The 20,181-nt window shown below is 36.1% G+C and overlaps 1 protein-coding gene across 6 annotated transcripts in view; it reads right to left on the minus strand.

Moving 5' to 3' along the window:
• PRMT3 (protein arginine methyltransferase 3) overlaps positions 1–20,181 on the minus strand; it is a 144,551-nt gene that overhangs the window by 122,004 nt on the left and 2,366 nt on the right. For all 6 annotated transcript variants that reach the window (XR_011472968.1, XR_011472970.1, XR_011472967.1 and 3 more), the window contains exons 3-9: positions 19,596–19,678; positions 17,314–17,363; positions 16,387–16,489; positions 14,851–15,010; positions 13,049–13,193; positions 10,362–10,427; positions 3,181–3,302 (exon numbers count right to left, since the gene is read on the minus strand). Coding sequence is in view for 2 of the 6 variants with exons in the window: in XM_070428160.1 (XP_070284261.1) it covers positions 3,181–3,302; positions 10,362–10,427; positions 13,049–13,193; positions 14,851–15,010; positions 16,387–16,489; positions 17,314–17,363; positions 19,596–19,678 (729 nt within the window). In the remaining 4 variants the exon portion in view is untranslated. The remainder of the gene's footprint in view (positions 1–3,180; positions 3,303–10,361; positions 10,428–13,048; positions 13,194–14,850; positions 15,011–16,386; positions 16,490–17,313; positions 17,364–19,595; positions 19,679–20,181) is intronic.

Raw genomic sequence — 20,181 nt, forward strand, 5'->3', positions numbered from 1 at the left:
TGGTTAAGAGCCAGCGGTCCTGGATTGCAAGAGGGTTGTCTGACTGCCGGTTTAGGCCCAATCCCTGCAAGGGGTCCCAGATTGCGAGAGGGTGCAGGCCTTGCTGAAGGACCCTCCCCTCCCCCGCCCCGCACAAATTTCATGCACCGGGTCTGTAGTATGCAATAATAAACAACTGTAAGAGACTTTGAGAGCAGATTTCAAGGGAGGAGAGTGAGTACAGAATAAAACTGGCTAAAGTTTAAAATTTTATAGTGTAAGAGAATGGATTTAATCCTTATAAGAATCTTATGAAAGATACTACCATGAACATTATAAATGAAGGAACCAGGATTTAAAGAAGTAATTTGTCCATTATTATAAAGCTAGTAAGTGAAAAAGCCAAAATTAGAAATTAAGTCATGTGATTCCAGATGCTGAGAGAAGTATGCTATGCTACCTCCTAAAATGGTAGAATAATGGGCCAGTATATCCTGGTGATATTAATAATAAACTGTTTCCTGCATATTCTTTTACAGATGCATTCGCAAACAGAATACCAAAGGTTAATTCACTTTATAGTGTAAATTTCAAGTTTTTGAATGGAAGACAAAGAGATGCTTATGAACACAATGGAAATAGCTATCTTTCCACAACATAAGAAACAAAGGAGAACATTGCTGAAGAAACGGTACAATGTTGACTTATCCAAACAAAAAGGCGTGATTTTCAAAGTCTATAGGTTCTAAGTAAAATCAAACTATTGAAAGCAACAAATTGACTATGAAGATGGACGGTGGGATCAGGCTGTCTGGGATCTAACACTGGCTCCATTACAAATAAGGAGAGTGAAACAAAATGGAACAAAACAATATAAATAAAATGAGTGTTATCACTATTCTTTTTCTTTTCTTCCATAAAGAAATTAAAATGAGAGCACATCTGGTTTTGCCTTATAGAAATAAAAAAATGACAAATTAACACATAGACACGGTCTTTCATAAAATGAGAACTTATAATAGGAATTCTTACCATAATCTTATTATCAACAATACATTTTTGATACTCCTCTAAAACAATCTCTTCTTTGGGACATGGTACTCATATTGTTTGGATAGCAATGCACAAGCAAGTGAGGATGCTCTTTATGGCCACCCCCCACAAAATGATGTTATACTAAATGGTAGTGTAAGAACTAGAAAAATTTTTTTACTAAATTATGGAACTGCATATATATGTGTATATATATACACACACACACACATATATACATACTCACATGTATATATATAAATAACCACATATGTATATGCATATTCTCCAAAATGAAAATCATAACCACAAACCTTTATCTATGAATAATCTAAGCAAGATCAATATAGTTTTCTTCATTAACATTAATTTGGCACTTTTTAATTAACAGTAACATTAGCTAACTTTTGAATACCTACTACGTGCCAGGGAGTATGCCAAAAACTTGTATGTATACTTCATTCATAACTTATTTACCTTACTCCTAACCAGATGAGGTAGTCATTATTATTTTCATTTTGACAGTGAAACAATATTTCAAAAAGGTTACATATAATGTAATCAAAGTTCAAATGGCAGAGTAAGAACTTGAATCCAAGCCTGACTCAATCCATGTGTTCTTAACCACAAATCTATACTTTTATATCATGACATAAAATCCAAAAATTTAAACATTTTACATAATCATATTTAAATGTTATACTACCCAGAAAAGATAAATGTTATTCAATTTTAAAAATAGAACATAAGTATCAGTGAAGATCATTTAAGAATCGCTGTTGGGGGTCTAAGGTACAGTGCAGCATGGTGATTACAGCATTAAGTACTTAAGCTTCCTAAGAGAGTAGATCTTAAATGTTATCACCACAAAAAAGAAATGGTAGGTATGTGATACAATGGGGGTAATTAGATAATGCTACGGTATAATCATTTTGCAATACATAAATGTATCAAAGCAACACACTGTATACCTCAAACCTACACAGTGCTGTGTGTCAATTCTCAATAAAGTTGGGGGAAAAAAGAATAGCTAAGGGGCCTCCTATTAATTATCTATCCTGAAAATTACTTGTAAGTTCCAAAAGTAAGGTGCTTTTGTTAAGTACATAGCTAAAGAAATCTAGTTCTATATGCTGTAGTTCAAATAAAGGTCTTTTTATTAGGACATAAGCCAATTGTAAAATCAATCACCTAACTAACCTCCTCAAAGAGAGGAAGTATTTTTAGAGAACAAAATTAAGTTTTAGAGGAAAAATTAAATCCACTCTACTGTGTTTGTAGCCATTTTGGAATTTACATATTTTAATGTGAAGGAATCTAATACCATCAAAAAGAAAAGGATACCCTTAGGGTTTAATCTAATTGCTGTTTACTAAAGGAAATATTACTGATATGAATATTTAGTTCTGTAGAGTCCTCTAACAATATTATCATGTATGCAAATTACTTCTAATTTTATGTTATAACTAGAGGCCTGATGTATGAAAATCATGCAAGAGTAGGCCTTCCTTCCCCAGGCTGCCGGCACTGACTTCCCTCTGGCACCCAGAACCCGGGTTTCCCTCCGGTTGCCAGCAGGCACCTGGGATCCAGGCTTCCCTCTGGCCGTTGGCTTCATCCAGAAGGACATCTGGAAGGACATCCGGTCTAATTAGCATATTATGCTTTTATTATTATAGATTAGCATACATATAGCCATAACTGGAAAGACAGAAAGTTATATAAAAATAATTTTCATCGCCCTGACCAGTTTGGCTCAGTGGATAGAGCATCGGCCTGTGGACTAAAGGGTCCCAGGTTCGATTCCGGTCGAGGGCATGTACATTGGTTGCGGGCACAACTCCAATAGGGGGTGTGCAGGAGGCAGCTGATCGATGTTTCTCTCTCATCGATGTTTCTAACTCTCTATCCCTCTCCCTTCCTCTCTGTAAAAAAAATCAATAAAATATATTAAAAAAATAAAATAATAATTTTCATCAATGAGAAAAGTGAAAAGATTATTCATAGACCACACATGTCTAGCTCAACTTAAAATCTTATTATTCTGAAATAAATTTTTACTAAAAGATAAATGTCTTGAGTCTGCATTAGACAGCTACTAAAAACAAGAAAACCTGTTAATCATCAAACTTAAAAATAATCTTAAGTCAAACTTTAAAATGCATCTACCTTATGATATCCATTGCCTGGTAAAGGATTTCAGATTGATCAACTCCAAGAACCTTCTTTGCCCCGGCTTTAGCAGCAAACATAGAGAGAATTCCAGTTCCACAACCAACATCCAAAACTACCTAGTGTGATAAAAATTAAAAAACAAACAAACAGATGTTATTGAAAAGATCTAATATTTTAAATTCTATTTATATAGTATGCTATTTCTGACTAGGAATTGATCATTAAATTTTAAAACTTTATCAAATATGGTAATTTCTAAGGATATCATTAAAATGGGTTGTTTTACATTCATAACAGTGTATGTGGCCATAGTCTGTTGCAATCAGACACAACAATGTAAATTTAAGAGGTGTTTTATATGAAATAAATCACTTCCACAGACTTCTGAATAGAAAAGTATCTTGCTTTTAATTTCCTTATTATACGCATGCACTAATTTGGATTTAGTAATTTAACAGAAATAAACTATCTCAAGTTTGAATGGCAGGAATTAACTTAAGCATGATAGCCTGATTCAACAGAATTAAAAATGGTCACAAGAATCCTATATAATAAAAGCCTAATATGCTAAGTGTCTGGTCAACCAGTTGGCCATTCAACAAATCAAAGCATAATATGCTAATGATATGCTAAAGCCACTCAACCGCTTGCTATGACATGCACTGACAACCAGCAGGCAGGCAGTCGACCAGTCGACCAGTTGCTATGATGTGAACTGACCACCAGGGGGCAGTCTACCAGTCACTATAACGTGCACTAACCACCAGGGGGGCAGATGCTCCGACTAGTAAGTTAGCTTGCTGCTGGGGTCCAGCTGATCAGGACTGAGCGAGACGGACTAGACATGCCCTGGAACCCTTCCACGGTCCCTCCCTGGCTAACCAACCTCCCACATCTCTCCCTGGCCCTGATCGTGCACTCTCGCAATCCGGGACCCCTTGGGGGATGTTGGAGAGCCGGTTTTGGCCCGATCCCACAGGCCAGGCCAAGGAAACCTCTGGTACACGAATTCATGCACCAGGCCTCTAATCACGGATATAAAATATTACACATCCCCTCCATTTCCAAAATTAAATATTGAACTCATTTTAATAATACAGTTACAATAAAAACAAGTTACCATCTAGAATTCAGTAACTTGAGAATTTAAGTTTTAAAAATGATAATCATTATCATTTGTAAAAGTAATAGAGAATTTTTATGCATATACAATGCAATGTCTTTGTTTCCCCTTTTTATAAATGGAAGCATATTATGCCCATTGTGCTACATATTGCTTTTTTAAAATTTAACAATATAAAGATCTTTGCATATCACTTTACAGAACATCTCTTATGTAACTGGATTCCATATTATGGCGGTAACATAATCTACTAATACAGTTCTCTATTAATGGGGCATTTGAATAGCTTTTGAAATTTTACTATGACAATGCTGTAAGTAACCTCATATCTAACCCCATTCACACATGAGTAAATCTATAGAATATATTTCTAGAAGTGAAAATACTGTCAGAGAGTGTATACATATTTATAACCCTGCTTACCATAACCAAATTGCCCCATCACAGGGAAATTGTACTCATGAAGACTCCAACCAGCAATGTCTAAGTGCCCATTTCCTCATAGGTGAGATTAGCCCATGGGACAGATAAACTCTTGTATTCTGCCAATCTGGCAAATGCAAAATAATGAGATCATAATTTCCATTACTGTGGAGTTTAGCATCATTCTATATATTGTAGTGCCATCTGTAGTTCTTTATTATGTGAACTATCTACTTATATCCTTTCTCCATTGTTCCACTGAGTTATTAGTCCTTTTATCAATTTTCTAATCAAATATTTCTTACCAAGTCTTATCAAATAAGAGTTCTTTGTAAATCAAGGAGATTATACTTCTACAACATGACTTGCAATGTTTTTGCTCAGCATATATTTGTTTTTGATTCTGCTTACAGTGATTTTTTTGCTATGAAAAAATTCTTTACTAACAGTCAAACTCATTACTCTTCTTTTATGAATTCTGGGTTTTGATCATAATTAGAATGATCTTTCCCATGTTCTCTCCTATTTCATCCTTATACATTTCCTTCTAGTACATTTATGGTTTCATTAATACAGTTTGTTTTCTTATCATGGTATACACTGAGGTATGGTTCCAAAATTACTTCTGTTCAGAAGGCTAACCAATTATCCCAACATGTTATTAAAGAGCCTGTTTCCCCTACTGATTTGACATATGGTTGCTATAGTCTGAAAGTTTGTGTATGCTATTCCTCCCACCACCAAAATTTATATATTGAAATCCTAAACCCCAAGGTGGTGGTATGAGAAGCTGGGGCCTTTAGAAGGTGATTAGGTCATGAGGACAGAGCCCTTATGAACGGGATTAGTAAATTTATAAAAGAGGCTCTCTCTCTCTCTTTCCTTTCCTGTCTCTCTAAAAATCAATAAAAACATATCCTCTGGTGAGGATTTAAAAAAAAGAATTACCTCTAAGAAAAACTGCTGAGTGATAAAAGCTAAGTACAAAAGGATATGCATTATACACTCCAATTAGAATTTGTATTCTTTTGTAAGACTATCACACACACACACACACATATATAATATATGCATATATACATATAATTCTTATTTAATCCTCATTTTGCAAATGAGGAAAGTGAACTTCAGAGAGGGAAAGAAACAGGTCCAGGATCATGCAGCTGGTAATTTGTAAAGCTAGCATTCAAACATAGGTCAACCTGTTTCTAAAGCCTACAGTACTTTAAATTATATTTTTAATTGTATCTTAATTATCTATCTATCTATATAAAAGCCTAAGAGACCAAATGACCAGTCGAACGGTGGCTATGACACGCACTGACCACCAGGGGGCAGACGCTCAATGCACAGAATCGGGCTCCCTCCTGTCTAGATCAAGCCTTCGGGGATTGGGCCTGCAAGGATCGGGCCTATGGGGATCAGGCTGAAACCTGCTATCTGACATCCCTGGAGGGGTCCTGGACTGTGAGAGGGCACAGGCCAGGCCGAGGGACCCCACCAGTGCACGAATGCATGCACCAGGCTTCTAGCTTATTATATCTAGCTGGGAATTAGATAAGTGAGGAAATAAACTAAAACTTGATAGAATCAAAGAGGTACAAATGATAACAGAATAAACTAACACATAAAATCATGGAGGAATTTGATTCACTTTTTCTAAAAAAAAAAGAAAAAAGTGGATTTTAACTGTAGGCAATAATTAAAAGCATAAAGGAGGCACCTCACTGTGAATTTTTTCAATGGACCACAAATGGTATTAATTACAAATGGGTGATAACACAATTAAATGTCACCCAAAGTTAAATTAAATCTGAGAAACCATATGGCCTCCACAGGAGCTATGAACTGAAACAATATTAAGAAAGGAATGAAGGGAAAGTGGCAGGAAGGGAGGGATGGACAGAGAAGGGAAGGAAAGGAGGAAGGAACACATTTTTAAGTATAACATTTTTTTGAAAAATAAATCTCTTCTTGCACTATCTATCTATCTATCTATCTATATATAAAAAACCCTAATATGCAAATAGACTGAACAGCAGAACAACCGAACTGGTTGCTATGACACGTGCTGACCACCAGGGGGCACACACAGAACATGGCGGGCATTGGCTATGGTGGGATGGTGGAGCAGGTGAGTGGGGGCGCCAGAACAAGGCGGGGTGCTGGTCGCTGTCATCGGGGCGAGCCTCTGGTGGTTACTGAAAATTCTTTGCTCTTGCATGCCATGGTCCCACAGGGTGCTCGCCCATGCTGCTGTCAGCGGGTGCGAGCTGCGGCTGCTGACTCTGATCGCTCCTCAGGGCTTCTCCATCTCCCCCTGCTCCTGAGGGGCGATTGGAGCAGCAGCCACCACTCACACCAGCTGATGGCGCTGGCCCTGCTCGCACCCACGCCTGGCACTGGCCCCAATGGCTCCACGCTGTCAGCATGTGGGAGCAGCGGTGGCGGAAATGGGGCTGGGGCAGACAGGGGATCGGGGGCCATGGTGGGAGGGGCTGGGTGGGAGCATGGAGCATGGGCCGAGACCCACCCCTGTGCCCACTGCAGCCTCGCGCCCACAGTTTCTTTCAAGGTGCACGAATTCATGCACTGGGCCCCTAGTGTAATATGATATAGAAGCTAGTGTTGTGAAAATAAAGTTTGTCTACCTAATGGAGATAAAGCAAACAAAAACAATGGTAATAAAACTTAGGAGAGCCCTATATCATACATTTTAAAAGAATTATATTTCAGTAATTTCTTGAATAGAAACTATATGACCTATATAAAAAATAGTGTGACTTAAAATATAACTAATGGATGCCACCCTAATTACTCATTCTATTTCAACATAATGGTACTAAAGTGTAGTGGCATAGGGTAAGAGCACTAGACTAGGACTAAAACGCTTCATGTTTGTTTATTTTTAATGGCCTATTTTAGGAAAGTCAATTACCCCATTGGCGTCAAGATTCCTCATGTGTGAAATGAAGGTAAATAGAATACTGTATAGAACAATGAGGCAACATGTTTGAAAGTAACCTATAAATTATCAAATGCTAATTAAATATACAGTAGTATATTTTCTAAATCTGTACCCATAGTATAACAGAAAAGTATCCCAAATCATTGAAAAATATGAAAGCCCTAGATGTAATATTTTTAATTACATAAAATCATCCCCTGAATGTGCTTTAAGAAGTTAGAAATTGATGCATGTAATATTTTACACTATAGTATATTTTTGAGAAACCATAAATGCCAAGCAAAACTAATTGCACATCGATAAGTTAAATAAAAGCATCTTAAGCAAAGAATGAAAGAAATATACTCCCAACTTAATAATAAGCTCTTTTCTGACTTTGGCAAATTTATCTTCAATAAGAGCAGCAAACAGAACACAAGATAGTATAAACATTCTATGTTTTCCTCAGTCATGTATTTTGTCTGAAAATATATATAATATATACAACATTTCTATAATACTATTACAAATAAAAAACAAGCTGCAGGAAGTGACTGTGTATAAGGTCTATGAACCCAGTAAGATTTGCTCCATATACAAAGAAATATTCGTAGTTACGTAATTTTTCAATGATTAATCTTGTGATGCTAACTTACCTTCACTTAAGTTCCTATGTTATATATACATATCAAAAAGTATTAAGAGCCCTAACCGGTCTGGCTCAGTGGATAGAGCGTCGGCCTGCGGACCCAAGGGTCCCAGGTTCGATTCCAGTCAAGGGCATGTACCTTGGTTGCGGGCACATCCCCAACAGGGAGTGTGCAGGAGGCAGCTGATCGATGTTTCTCTCTCATCGATGTTTCTCTATCCCTCTCCCTTCCTCTCTGTAAAAAATCAATAAAATATATTTTTTTAAAAAGTATTAAGAAAAGATAAGTCAAAGAGAGACAATGATGGTGCTTTTATTATAACAAAAATAATATAATTTTAGAACCAAAAGGGCTTTAAAAATCATTTTACAGATGAGGCTCAAAAACATTCACCACTTCTTTAAAATTATTAAATAGCTAGTTCCTGAGAAGCCAGGCAAGACTAGTGATTCCTAGACCAGTACATACTTAGTTTCTATGTTCACATATTAAGAAAAATAAAATAAAATTAAAATCTGAGCATAATCTAACTATAAATATAAAGCAAAATTTCTAATGGTAACATAACAGCTTCACTAAAAACAAAGTGTTTTCTTAATTTTTAAAAATATTTTTTAATTGATTTCAGAGAGGAAGGGAGAGGAATAGAGAGATAGATACATCAATGAGAATCATTGATTGGTTACCTCCTGCACGCCCCCTACTGGGGATGGAGCTGGCACCCCACCCAGGCATATGCCCTGACTGGGAATTGAACCATTCATAGTTCAACACTCAATCACTGAGCCACAATGGCTGGACCGAAGTGGTTTTTTTAGACACATATATTAAATAAAATTTTTCCAGCACCTGCATGTAAACAGAAAAACTATTAAAAAATTCTGTCTTCCTCAGCAGACATGGCTTAGTGGTCGAGCATCAACCTATGAATCAGGAGGTCACAGTTCGATTCCCTGTCAGGACACATGCCCAGGTTGCAGATTTAATCCCCAATAGGGGGCATGCGGGAGGTAGCCGATCAATGATCAATGATTCTCTCGCATCGCTGATGTTTCTGTCTCTCTCTCCCTCTCTCTTGCTCTCTGAAATCAATAAAAATATATTTTTAAAAACTCACAAGGAAAAACAAATTATACAAATTTCAAACATAAACACACAGTGTGAAAGATCATCTTTGAAATAACCTGAGGCAGTACGAAGATTAATTGTAAAATTTAAAGTGCCTCACACAAAGGAGCAAATAAATGAAGTCTTAAAAGAAAGCACATGATATAAATTCTACCTTACATTATTTGTCCCTACATACCAGTAACTTAAGATTATTAATTTTTAACTAAATAACAAGCTGGAATATTAATGAAAAGTGTGCTTTGGTATGGGGTTTATCAGATATTTGAAATTCACAAGAAGCACAGTAAATAAAAAATATGGTTTAGGCAATATTATCTGGATAACCAAAGTTTAACTAAGCTATGTCACTGTAATTAATGATTTCAGTTAAAAAAAAGAATACAGTAGGTCCTTGGGTTATGGAGATCCGTTCCTACGGTGCGACTTAATGCGACTTTCGCCATATGTCGGAACCCACCTACATAAGCACCTACGTCACTCACAGGGAGCACATACACAGCGGTAATGAAGTGAAACAGCAAAAAAAAAATTAAAAGAAAGATAACAATTCCTGACCTTTACTTGTGGTAAATAAATAATAAAAAACTTAAAGCACATATGTACATATGTTGAAATGATGAAACTTTTTTTTTTAATAAATAAATGGGAGATGGTGATGTAACCATGAAACGATGTACATCGAGCCCAAAGTAACCCGAGGATTGTCTGTATACTGAATGACAACAGTACCAATCAGCATTTCTGTTATCAGTATTCTGCACCACAGAGCAACATCATAAAAGTCTCCCATGAAATAAAGCCAGAGTACACTAAATCAATGGCTATCACAATAACTCAAGAGAGGATTTCTACTGGCCAAGATCTGCATGAAATGTACAATTCTGTAGCCTATGACACTCACTTTGTCTTTGAAGATATGTGGATTTTGGTATATAAAATCTCGGTAACTTTCTGTTCGTATTTTGTCCTATGGTGGAGAAAAGAAAACTTGTGTTTATAGAATAGTCTAAACAAATAAAAACATTTTTAGAAAGTTATTTGGTATTTTATTACACATTATTAGTTTCCATAGCTACTTTCTGCCTGGAAAACCAAGATTAATTTTACTTTCCTAAAAGAAAACAGTAAGAACAAAAATAGCAACAAAACATACACAAAGTTTAAGAATATCACTGAAAGTCAAATAAAACCTAAGTTCTTAAAAATGTACACATTTTCATCTTGACATGCATTATCATTATAAGACTTCAACCTTCAACTGATAGTTAAAGTTAATAGAAGATAAAAATGATACTTTGCTCCTTTAAATAGGTTCGGAATCTAGAACCTGGCTCCCTGTATTAGAGTTATTGTAAAATATCGAAGAAAAAAACAACAAAATCGGTAACTGTAAAGTTACATATGAAAAATGAAGCTTAAAGTAAGTATGGTTTTTCTAAGAAAGTCATTTGTCAGCACCTATCTGATTTATAATCCTGTCTTGCTTCTACAAATGTCTGTAGTAGGAAATGATGCTTAAAAGTAAATCATTTGAGCCCTGCAGCTCACATGCTGAGACTTCTGCACTCTGGAGTCTCACATGACCTGTGACAAGGCAGGTACTGAATGCTAACATTTGTGTTGGTTCATGAACAGAGCTGATTTCCTTTTAAATTACCTCACCTGAGATACATACAAACAGCAAAGTAAGCAGCAAAGGGCTCTGTTGCCAAGTGAGTAAAATGAGAATGAAAAAAATATCTCAAACTAGAAATTCTAATTTTGGGTTTCACACTAGGTAAATTAAAACAAAAAATAGTTACACAAAATACTACAATATAAAATTTATAGAAGGCACACAACCCCCAAAAAAATTTTATGCGAATATTATGATTTAAAAACAACACACAGAACATTTAAAGGAAGCTTTAAATTAAAAGAAAAGTTGTTTTACTTAAATACTGGATCTAAAAAGGGGGAATTCCATAATTAATTCCACACTTTTTGATGGTTATTATTAATGGCTTTTTAAACATTTTAAATCAGGTTTGTTAAATCTTTCCCTGAAAGATTTTAAGAATTATTAAAAAAAAATATCTGTTTAAATACGTTTACACATATTAACTAATTTTAAAACTTAAAAAACACAGCATTTCATACACTTGTGCCATTTTTATACTCTTCTTATACCATAAGCAGTAATTTTTGCTGACACAATAAAACCTACAAATGGGAACATCAGTCAAGAAGCCAGTGACTTGGAAAGCCCTCACCAATCACATTGCTTCACCACTGCTCCAACTTAATCATTACCATCCCAACTTCTGTCCTAAATTCATGCACTGCTGCTCTGCTCAACTATAATCCTTCATCCAGGCTCTTTCTATATATCCATCTGTTACTGTTCATATGCTCACCCTGGTGCCATGAAATCCAAAGTATACCTAACATAGTGCCTCAGACAGAGCAGTTTCAATTTAATAACTGAAGCTTTAAAGAAAAATCCACTGAATACGAAAATGCAAGCATATAAGACTAGCCCTCATAACCATTTCTAAAAATACATTCCATCAAAAGAGTAACACTTAATTGCAAAATAAGGTACTAAACAGAAGTTAAAAAATCATCTTTTGCACCAACATACTGAAACCAAGAAACACACAAAAAAAAGAATAAAATTGGAGCTCCAATACTACAAAGCAAGATATTGTTTTAAGACTAGTAAGAGTCAAGGAATTATTCCTATGACTATTTAAAAAAAAATTTTAGACTCTTCTGGGTAGCTCAATTGGTTGGAGCATTGTCACATACACCAAAAAGGTTGCAGGTTTGATCCCAGTCAGGGCACATACAAGAATCAACCAATGACATAGAAGCATTGAAGAGATCGTCAAACTTCACAGGGAAGGCAGGGGAGGGTTGAGGGAGGAGGGGTGAGAGATCAACCAAAGGACTTGTAGGAGTGGCCAGGGAACGGTCAATTTCAGCCAAACTGAAATTGGCTTCAGTTTGGGCAAATAATTCCTTGGTACAAAATTATAAGTAATTTTCAATTGTTATAGCATAACTCTTTTACATTTGAAATCATTGATATATAGAGAAATTTTCTAAATTGGTTAAATCAGATATTTAACCAATTTTCTAAATTGGTTAAATCAGAAATTTTCTAAATTGGTTAAATCAGATATTTAAGTTTGGCTGGTTTTAATTTTTATAATAGTAATGTAAACACTATAGCTATTTAAAACACTAAAATTAATCATTTCCTTTGTACACTTTAAGGCAAACAAATAATTTATTCATATTTAATAGTTGTTCTTGAGAAGACTAAAGCAGTTGTTTTTTTACCAATGTTCTATTTAAAGCAAAAGTAATTCCATAACAAAGATTAATAATGATCTTAAACAGAAGTTAAATGACTTTGATGCTTCTGCAATCTTTTTAATACAAGATGAGCTATCAAGCATCAAAGAGATTTGAAAAGCAGTTATAAAAAAACAACAACAACAAAACACCAGAAACCAGTTTCCTATAGCATATGTATTAAGGACTTGTCTTATTAAAATTTTCCTTATTTATGGATTTGGTGCATTTGTGCTCTTTTCTAACCTTTAGCATTTCTTCATGTATCCCATAATGCCCGTATGAGCTGAAATAAACACCATCCTCATCCTCCTGAAGGTCTGCAATGGCAGTAGTAGATGCCGACCAGGTTCTGACATCTGCGTTCATCACAAAATCCTGAGCAAATTGTCTGTAATCAATTTGAAATACACCCTTGAGACAGGTTTATTGGACCATGAAAAAGGGAAGGCTAGAGGTTGAGGAAGAGGGGGGGGGGGGGGCCAGGAGTGAGTAGAATGTGATGAGCTTTCTAAATAATTCTATCGTAAGCAACTGAAAGCTCCCCCTGCTGGATCTCAAGCAATGGCATATTCAAACCCAGTTGTAAGCATTCCTTCTGCAAACCACAAAGCCCTGCCAACTGCAGATTATAGCTGTTTATATCTTTCAACTGAATAAAATAAGCACATTACCTTTATTCAACTTTATTATTCTTAATATTCCAAAAGCTTATTTTAGTAGCTGAATCAATGTAATACTATATTCCGACACTATTAATATTCTTTAAAACCTATTATCTCATCAAAGGGTTATATGGGTAGAAAGTGGACCCAAATTGAGATTTACATACACCAACACCATCCACTTCAGCTCTAAAATTTAGTTCCCTCTCTGATCATATATTAAGAATCTGTAAGGTATGCATGTGGAAGAAGTGTAAAGATGCAGACAGTAGAGTTATTGGTGGTTAGTAGGTTACCCAGCATAAAATCTCAGAAACAGGCAAGGGGAACTGCGATCAGCTATACTGTCCTTCCTACTCAACATTCTGGCAAACGATCAAGTGGGTACTCGGGCAACAACCAAATTACAAATCCAGAAGGTAAAGCTAGAGGTATACTTGGTAAAAAGGCCGAATCTCACCCTACTTGAGACCTCGTGAATCAGAATCCACAGTTTAACAAGATCCCCAGGTGATTTACATGCACATTAAATTCTGAGAAGTACTAAGCCAGTAGAATGCTAATTTACTCACTGGAGAAAACCATCATAATTGTCTGGTGTTCTGATTAAATACTATACCATAATTATATTTTGATTCTTTAAAAGCAAACATTTTAACCCCGTATTCCTCCCAAACCTAAAAATATTAATCCCACCACTTTAAAAGCCTGGGAGAAGAGCCCGGCCAGTGTTGCTAGAGCATTGGCCCTCACACCAAAGGGTTGCAGGTTCAACCCCAGCCCCCAGGTTGGGGCATGAGCAGAAGGCAATCAATCGATGTGTCTCCCTCACATCGATGTTTCTCTCTCTTTCCCTCTCCCCCTCCCTCCTTCTCTTTCACTCTCTCTAAAAATCAAGGGGAAAAAATATGCTTGGGTGAGGATTAACAACAACACAAAAGCCTAGGAGAGGAAAAGTAAAATGGAGAAATCTATTAGAAATAGGGTAATTCGAAGGAAGGCAGCATCAAAGAACAAAAACACTTAAGAAGACAACATTTTGTGCAATGCCACTTTTAAATGTAAATATAAAAAACGTTTACTAGTATGCAGAACCAGCCACTAAAATTATACAATCTAGTTTGTACCTCAAAAAAAAAAAAAGAAGACAACATTCCCCAGAACAATTATCATTAGTATAAAATGATAAAATATATGAGAACTTTATGTTAATCAACAATGTCACAATGTATAAAAATAGTGTTGCATTGCTGTAATATATTAAAATTAAATATCTACATTGTACTTTCCAGTATATAAAATGCCTTACCATATCCTATTATTAGTTGTATTATTTTTGTTGGGGAGGGGTCTAAACAATTTTTTATAAGACTGATAAATTACCTCATTTTTTGAAGATCCTCACGTGCTTTAGCTAATGCAGCTTCAGCAGACAGTGCCCTGGCTTCCATATGTTTCAATTTTTCAACAACAGAGGTATTTTCACTGAGTCCATTGGGGAATGAGAATGGGACTGACACTGGTTCATAAAGATCTTCTACATCTAAAGAAATAAATGGACATTATCAGGCCATCTTATAATAAATATATAAATATGTTAGGAATAAATACATACATACTAAATGCCTATTATGCAGCCACTTGAAAAAAATTAGTAAAAGTACTTTAAATCAATGTATAAATCCAAACTGCTTCCATTTGAATTTAAAGAGCATGCTGTTAGTCTATGTTTTTCATTAGTTGGCTAAATTAAAAACATAAATAAGCATTAATTATACGGAACCAAATGCCAGAAGAAACAAAAAAGTGGAAGGAAAAAACCCTAATATTTATTGATTATCAGCTACCTTCCATGTACATGTATTACATCTCAGTTAATCCTCAAAGGAAAGTTAAATTGTAAATAATTATCCCTGGATTAATGCATGGGAAAAATAAATTTTAGAAAAATTAAGCAACTAGCCCAAAGTTATACAGCTGTTTAATGAAAGAACTAAGATTCAAACTCATGCCTGCCTCAATCACTTGGTTGTGGTCTGCTGGATTCCTCCACTGAAAAGTTTACATCTCCTTTGTAATTAATAAATTGCTTGGGCCCTGGCTGGTATTGCTCAGTCGTTAGAGCGTTGGCCTGTGCACGGTTTTGGGTTTGATTCCCAGTCATGGGCACATATCTGGGTTGCAGGTTTGATCCCAGGCGTGTGGGAGGCAACAAAATGATGTGTCTCTATCATATTGATGTTTCTCTCTCACTCTCCCTCTCTCTCTCTCCTCTCCTCATTCCCTCCCTTCCACCCTCTCTAAAAAAAAAAGAAAAGAAATAAAAATCCATGGAAAAAATATCCTCAGATAAGGATTAACAAAAATAAAAATAAAATAAATTTCTTGGGACAATACTTTGAACTATGCAAATCATGTTCCACTTTAAATATTTGTACACTAGTAACCCTCAAAACTGTCAAGGTCATCAAAAACAAGGAAAGCCTGAGAAACTGTCACAGCCAAGAGGGGCTTGAGGAGACATGGCAACTAAATATACTGTGTATCCTACATGGGATCTTAGAACAGAAAGGGGAGAGTAGGGAAAAACTAATGAAATCTGAGTGAATAAAATGGAGTTTACTTTTTATATATATATATATATATATATATATATATTTTTTTATTGATTCTTTACAGAGAGGAAGGGAGAGGGATAGAGAGTTAGAAACATCAATCAGCTGCCTCCTACACCCCCACTACTGGGGACGTGCTCGCAACCAAGGTACATGCCCTTGACCGGAATTGAACCTGGGAACTTCCAGTCCACAGGCCGATGCTCTATCCATCGAGCCAAACCGGTTAGGGCTGGAGTTTACTTTTTCTTTAAGTACAGTATAATATTTGAAACATATTCCACAAAGGATGTATTCATCTTACCAAACTGAAGTAAAAGGTCATCTTCTAATACTGGCTTCAAATACTCTTCTTTTTCCCAAGGCACTGGATTACATATGGAATTCATATACTCAACTGTAGGATTCTGGATGTAAAATTAATTGCATGTTTTTTCAATGCATATAATCATAAAATTCCCTTAGCAAAAACTAGGAAAATTAAACAAAAAAGGAAATCATGTTGACATTACACAAAATCTCTATTTAAGGAGTCTATGTTCAATTGTCATGTCCTTAACTTGATTGGATGACGGCTTAATCAATGGTATCACTGCACAATTTTATATTGTTGGGATCTGAAGGAAGTGGCAATATAAATACTCATTTGAATAGAACAGAAAGAACGAAGTATTTGAAAAATAGAACAAAGAAAGCAACCACAGTACTTGAAATCACACTAGAAATTATTTCTGATTTTCAGAAACTTTCAGTATTTCTCTTTATCTGACTCTGAATTACTTTTTTATATAACACTGATGATTCATCTCTTAGATGCAGTTAAAAATGACACTTATTAAGCATGGTGTGCATCCATTTACTTCAGGGGTGGGGAACATTTCACCCTCTGGCCTCTAAGGCTCGTGAAATCATTTGGTCTGGCCCTGCCAAGGTATTAGGGGTGAGTTAATTAAATGTTTGACCAAATATAGCAGGCTAATTTTTAGGTTGATAATTTTGGCCCACGAATGTTATAAATATCCAAATAGCCCCGGCAGAAAAAAGGTTCCCCAACCCCTCATTTACTTGGTCCTGTATATTGTGGCATTTCTTAATATCCATGATTCCAATATGATGACTGACAAATTTAAAACAGTTTCTTGTAAAGTAGTTTTTCATATTCTTTTAGTCACCACTGGTAGCAGTATTTCTTTAGTTTCAAAACAAAATTGTAAATTAAGCACCAACTTACCTTAAGCCTAATAAAATTTATTAGTTTAATGTATCCATAGAATTCAAGTCCTAAAGGGGGAAAAAAGATAATTTACCAATTTTAACATGAGTTTTGTTTAATTGACCTGTTTTATAGAGGCTTCTCTGGTTAGACAATAAAACATTTCTGTCCTCTAAATCAGCGGTCGCCAACCTTTCGGACCTCATGGACCACCGGTTGGCAACTGCTGCTCTAAACTAAAACTTATAATATTTTTAATTTCTTATTAAGAACTAGAAATAGTATTTTGATACTTCTGAATATTGTAATTGAGAAACAGCTAGCATACATGATAATTAATATTTTTCTTGCATTTCTAAAACATGGAAAATTAATTTTTAGAACTCTTCTCATTTCTAAGAGCATTACAAATCAGGAAACTTAGGTCATAGACTTTGCCAAATATAGGGCAGTTGATATTAGAACTGAAAGTTCCTACATCCCAGTTTTTACAGTGCCTACCAAATTATAATTTAGCCAGAATCTGGAATATACGAAGTATATTAGCTTTAACATTAAGTTAAATGATGCATATTGAAAAACAATGAGGCTTGTTATCTGGTTCTCATATATTTCCAGAAATGAAACAGCATTTAAAACAGGGGAAAACAGCCTTGGCTGGTGTGCTCAGTGGTTAGAGCATCAGCCCGAGCACTGAAGGGTCTTAGGTTTGATTTCCAGTCAATAGCATATCTAACAGCTCTCTGCTGGAAAATGTTGTATAAGGAACATAATGGCATACAAAATGTTTTTATGTGCATAATCTATAATAATAAAAGCATAATATACAAATTGACCAAATGGCTGAACAGCGGAATGACCGTCCAGACAACCTTCTGAACGAAGCTGGGGCCGCGAGAGCCAAGGCAGCAGCCAGGGCGGCTGCAAGTGCCGAGGCAGCCGGGGCTGCAAGGGCCTACCCTTACAAGAATTTCATGCATTGGGCCTCTAGTAGCAAATAAAAACCCCTATGTGGTAAGAAAAAAATCCTATATAATAAAAGCCTAATATGCAAATTGTTCAACCGGGAGTTCGACTGCTTGCTATGATGTACACTGACCACCAGGGGATGGTGCAGAACATGGCGGGCGTCAGTGACATGGTGCTGGCAGCAGGTAGCAATGGAGGTGCTGCTGACCTTAATGGGCCCCGACGAGAATGGGACTGCAGCAGGATGGTGGAGCAGGTGAGCAGGTGGCGCCAGGCCAAGGTGGGTGCGAGCAGGGGACTGACCACCCTGCCGATCACCCCACAGATGGCAACCAGCGGCGGGGGGCAGGGCTGCCACCCGGCTCCCAGGTGCTGAGGGAGCCAGGCAGGGGCCTGGCCCAGATTGATCACCCCGTAGGTGGGATGGTGGAGCAGGTGAGGGTGCAGCACCAGGCCACGGCAGGATGCCAGGCTGGGTTATGGGGCTGCAAGGATGGGGGCATAAGCTGGGGCCCGATCCCCGCAGGCCACCCTGAGGGACCCCACCCATGCACGAATTCATGTACTGGGCCTCTAGTACAAAGTTATATTTACAGTATGATTCCAAGTCATAATTTAAAAATGCATGTTAAAAACATGAAAAAAATCCAATGAGACTAAGTTATCCATGCCTTTCAAAAGTAGTTGCATTTAAATTTATAAATATATTATGTCACATTTATCTAATGCCCTTTGCAGCTGTTAGTAAATACAGAGACTAAAAAAATAATTCTGTATTTAATTTTAGTGGAACAGTGCAGGTCTTCTATATCCATTTAAAGAAGTGGAAAGCTTTATTAGTAAAATAGGTATGATTAAATGCAAGTCTCAAAAGAATCATCTAAATATTTTACTTACCACCTTAATTTCATCAATCCTTTTTCTATAATCTCTTACCAAACTTATAAAACTCGACCTTGTATGCCTTGAATTTCACATGCTTTTTCACATAAGTTGTCTTTTTTCATAATGTTACACCTCCTTTCCCAAGTCCACCTTTATGCTTGCTCTCATTAATTCTAATATATTCTCTTGCTCTCCTTAATTCTAATATGATAAAAATGCAATCATTATATTGACTTCCTTTTGAGTTGTGAAGTCAATATAAGCTTACAGTGAAATCCTATCTAGAAGAATCACTTATATTTAATCTTTCCCCTAAGGCCACTGCCAAAAAAAGATAGGTTGTTGCTATATATTTCATTATTGTTTAGAAAAGGAAAGGTCTGGAAAAACAAAGTTTGAACTTAAATTTCAAAACTAAAATTTTCCTTATTCTAAAAAATACTCACCATGTTTATGGACCATGGTATCGATATTAAATTGATGCTCAGACTTACAGTGCGAAAACGTTTCTTCAGCAGATGTAAATAACCTGAAAAATCAAGCAATAAATAGCTTCATGAAAAAGTCTCCAAGAAGTCTAAATATTGATTTTATGTTAAACATACACTCCCTTTACCCCCCAACCTGCTGGTTTCTAGTTTTATTCCCAATTAAGAACAAACATTCTCTGTAGAGTCAGGAACCAGAACTTCGCAGCGGTTCTCAACCTGTGGGTCGCGACCATCGGAAAACACATATAGCATATCAGATATTTACATTATGATTCATAACAGTAGCAAAATTACAGTTATGAAGTAGCAACGGAAATAATTTTATGGTTGGGGGTCACCACAACATGAGGAACTGTATTAAAGGGTCGCGGCATCAGGAAGGTTGAGAACCACTGTAGGGAATCAGTTCTTCTCAGTTCCATTTTACACCTAAAACAAACCAACTCCCCATTAAATGTCAAAGGTAATTTATTTGCCAATTAAAAGCACCGAATTTACCAAAAGGCTTTTAAGAAAGAGAACTCCCTTTGACAGATTCCGT

The sequence above is a fragment of the Myotis yumanensis genome, unplaced genomic scaffold, assembly GCF_028538775.1.
Source record: "Myotis yumanensis isolate MYYU_CA2020_CCGP unplaced genomic scaffold, mMyoYum1.0.hap1 SCAF_10, whole genome shotgun sequence".
NCBI classification, from domain to species: Eukaryota; Metazoa; Chordata; class Mammalia; order Chiroptera; family Vespertilionidae; genus Myotis; species Myotis yumanensis.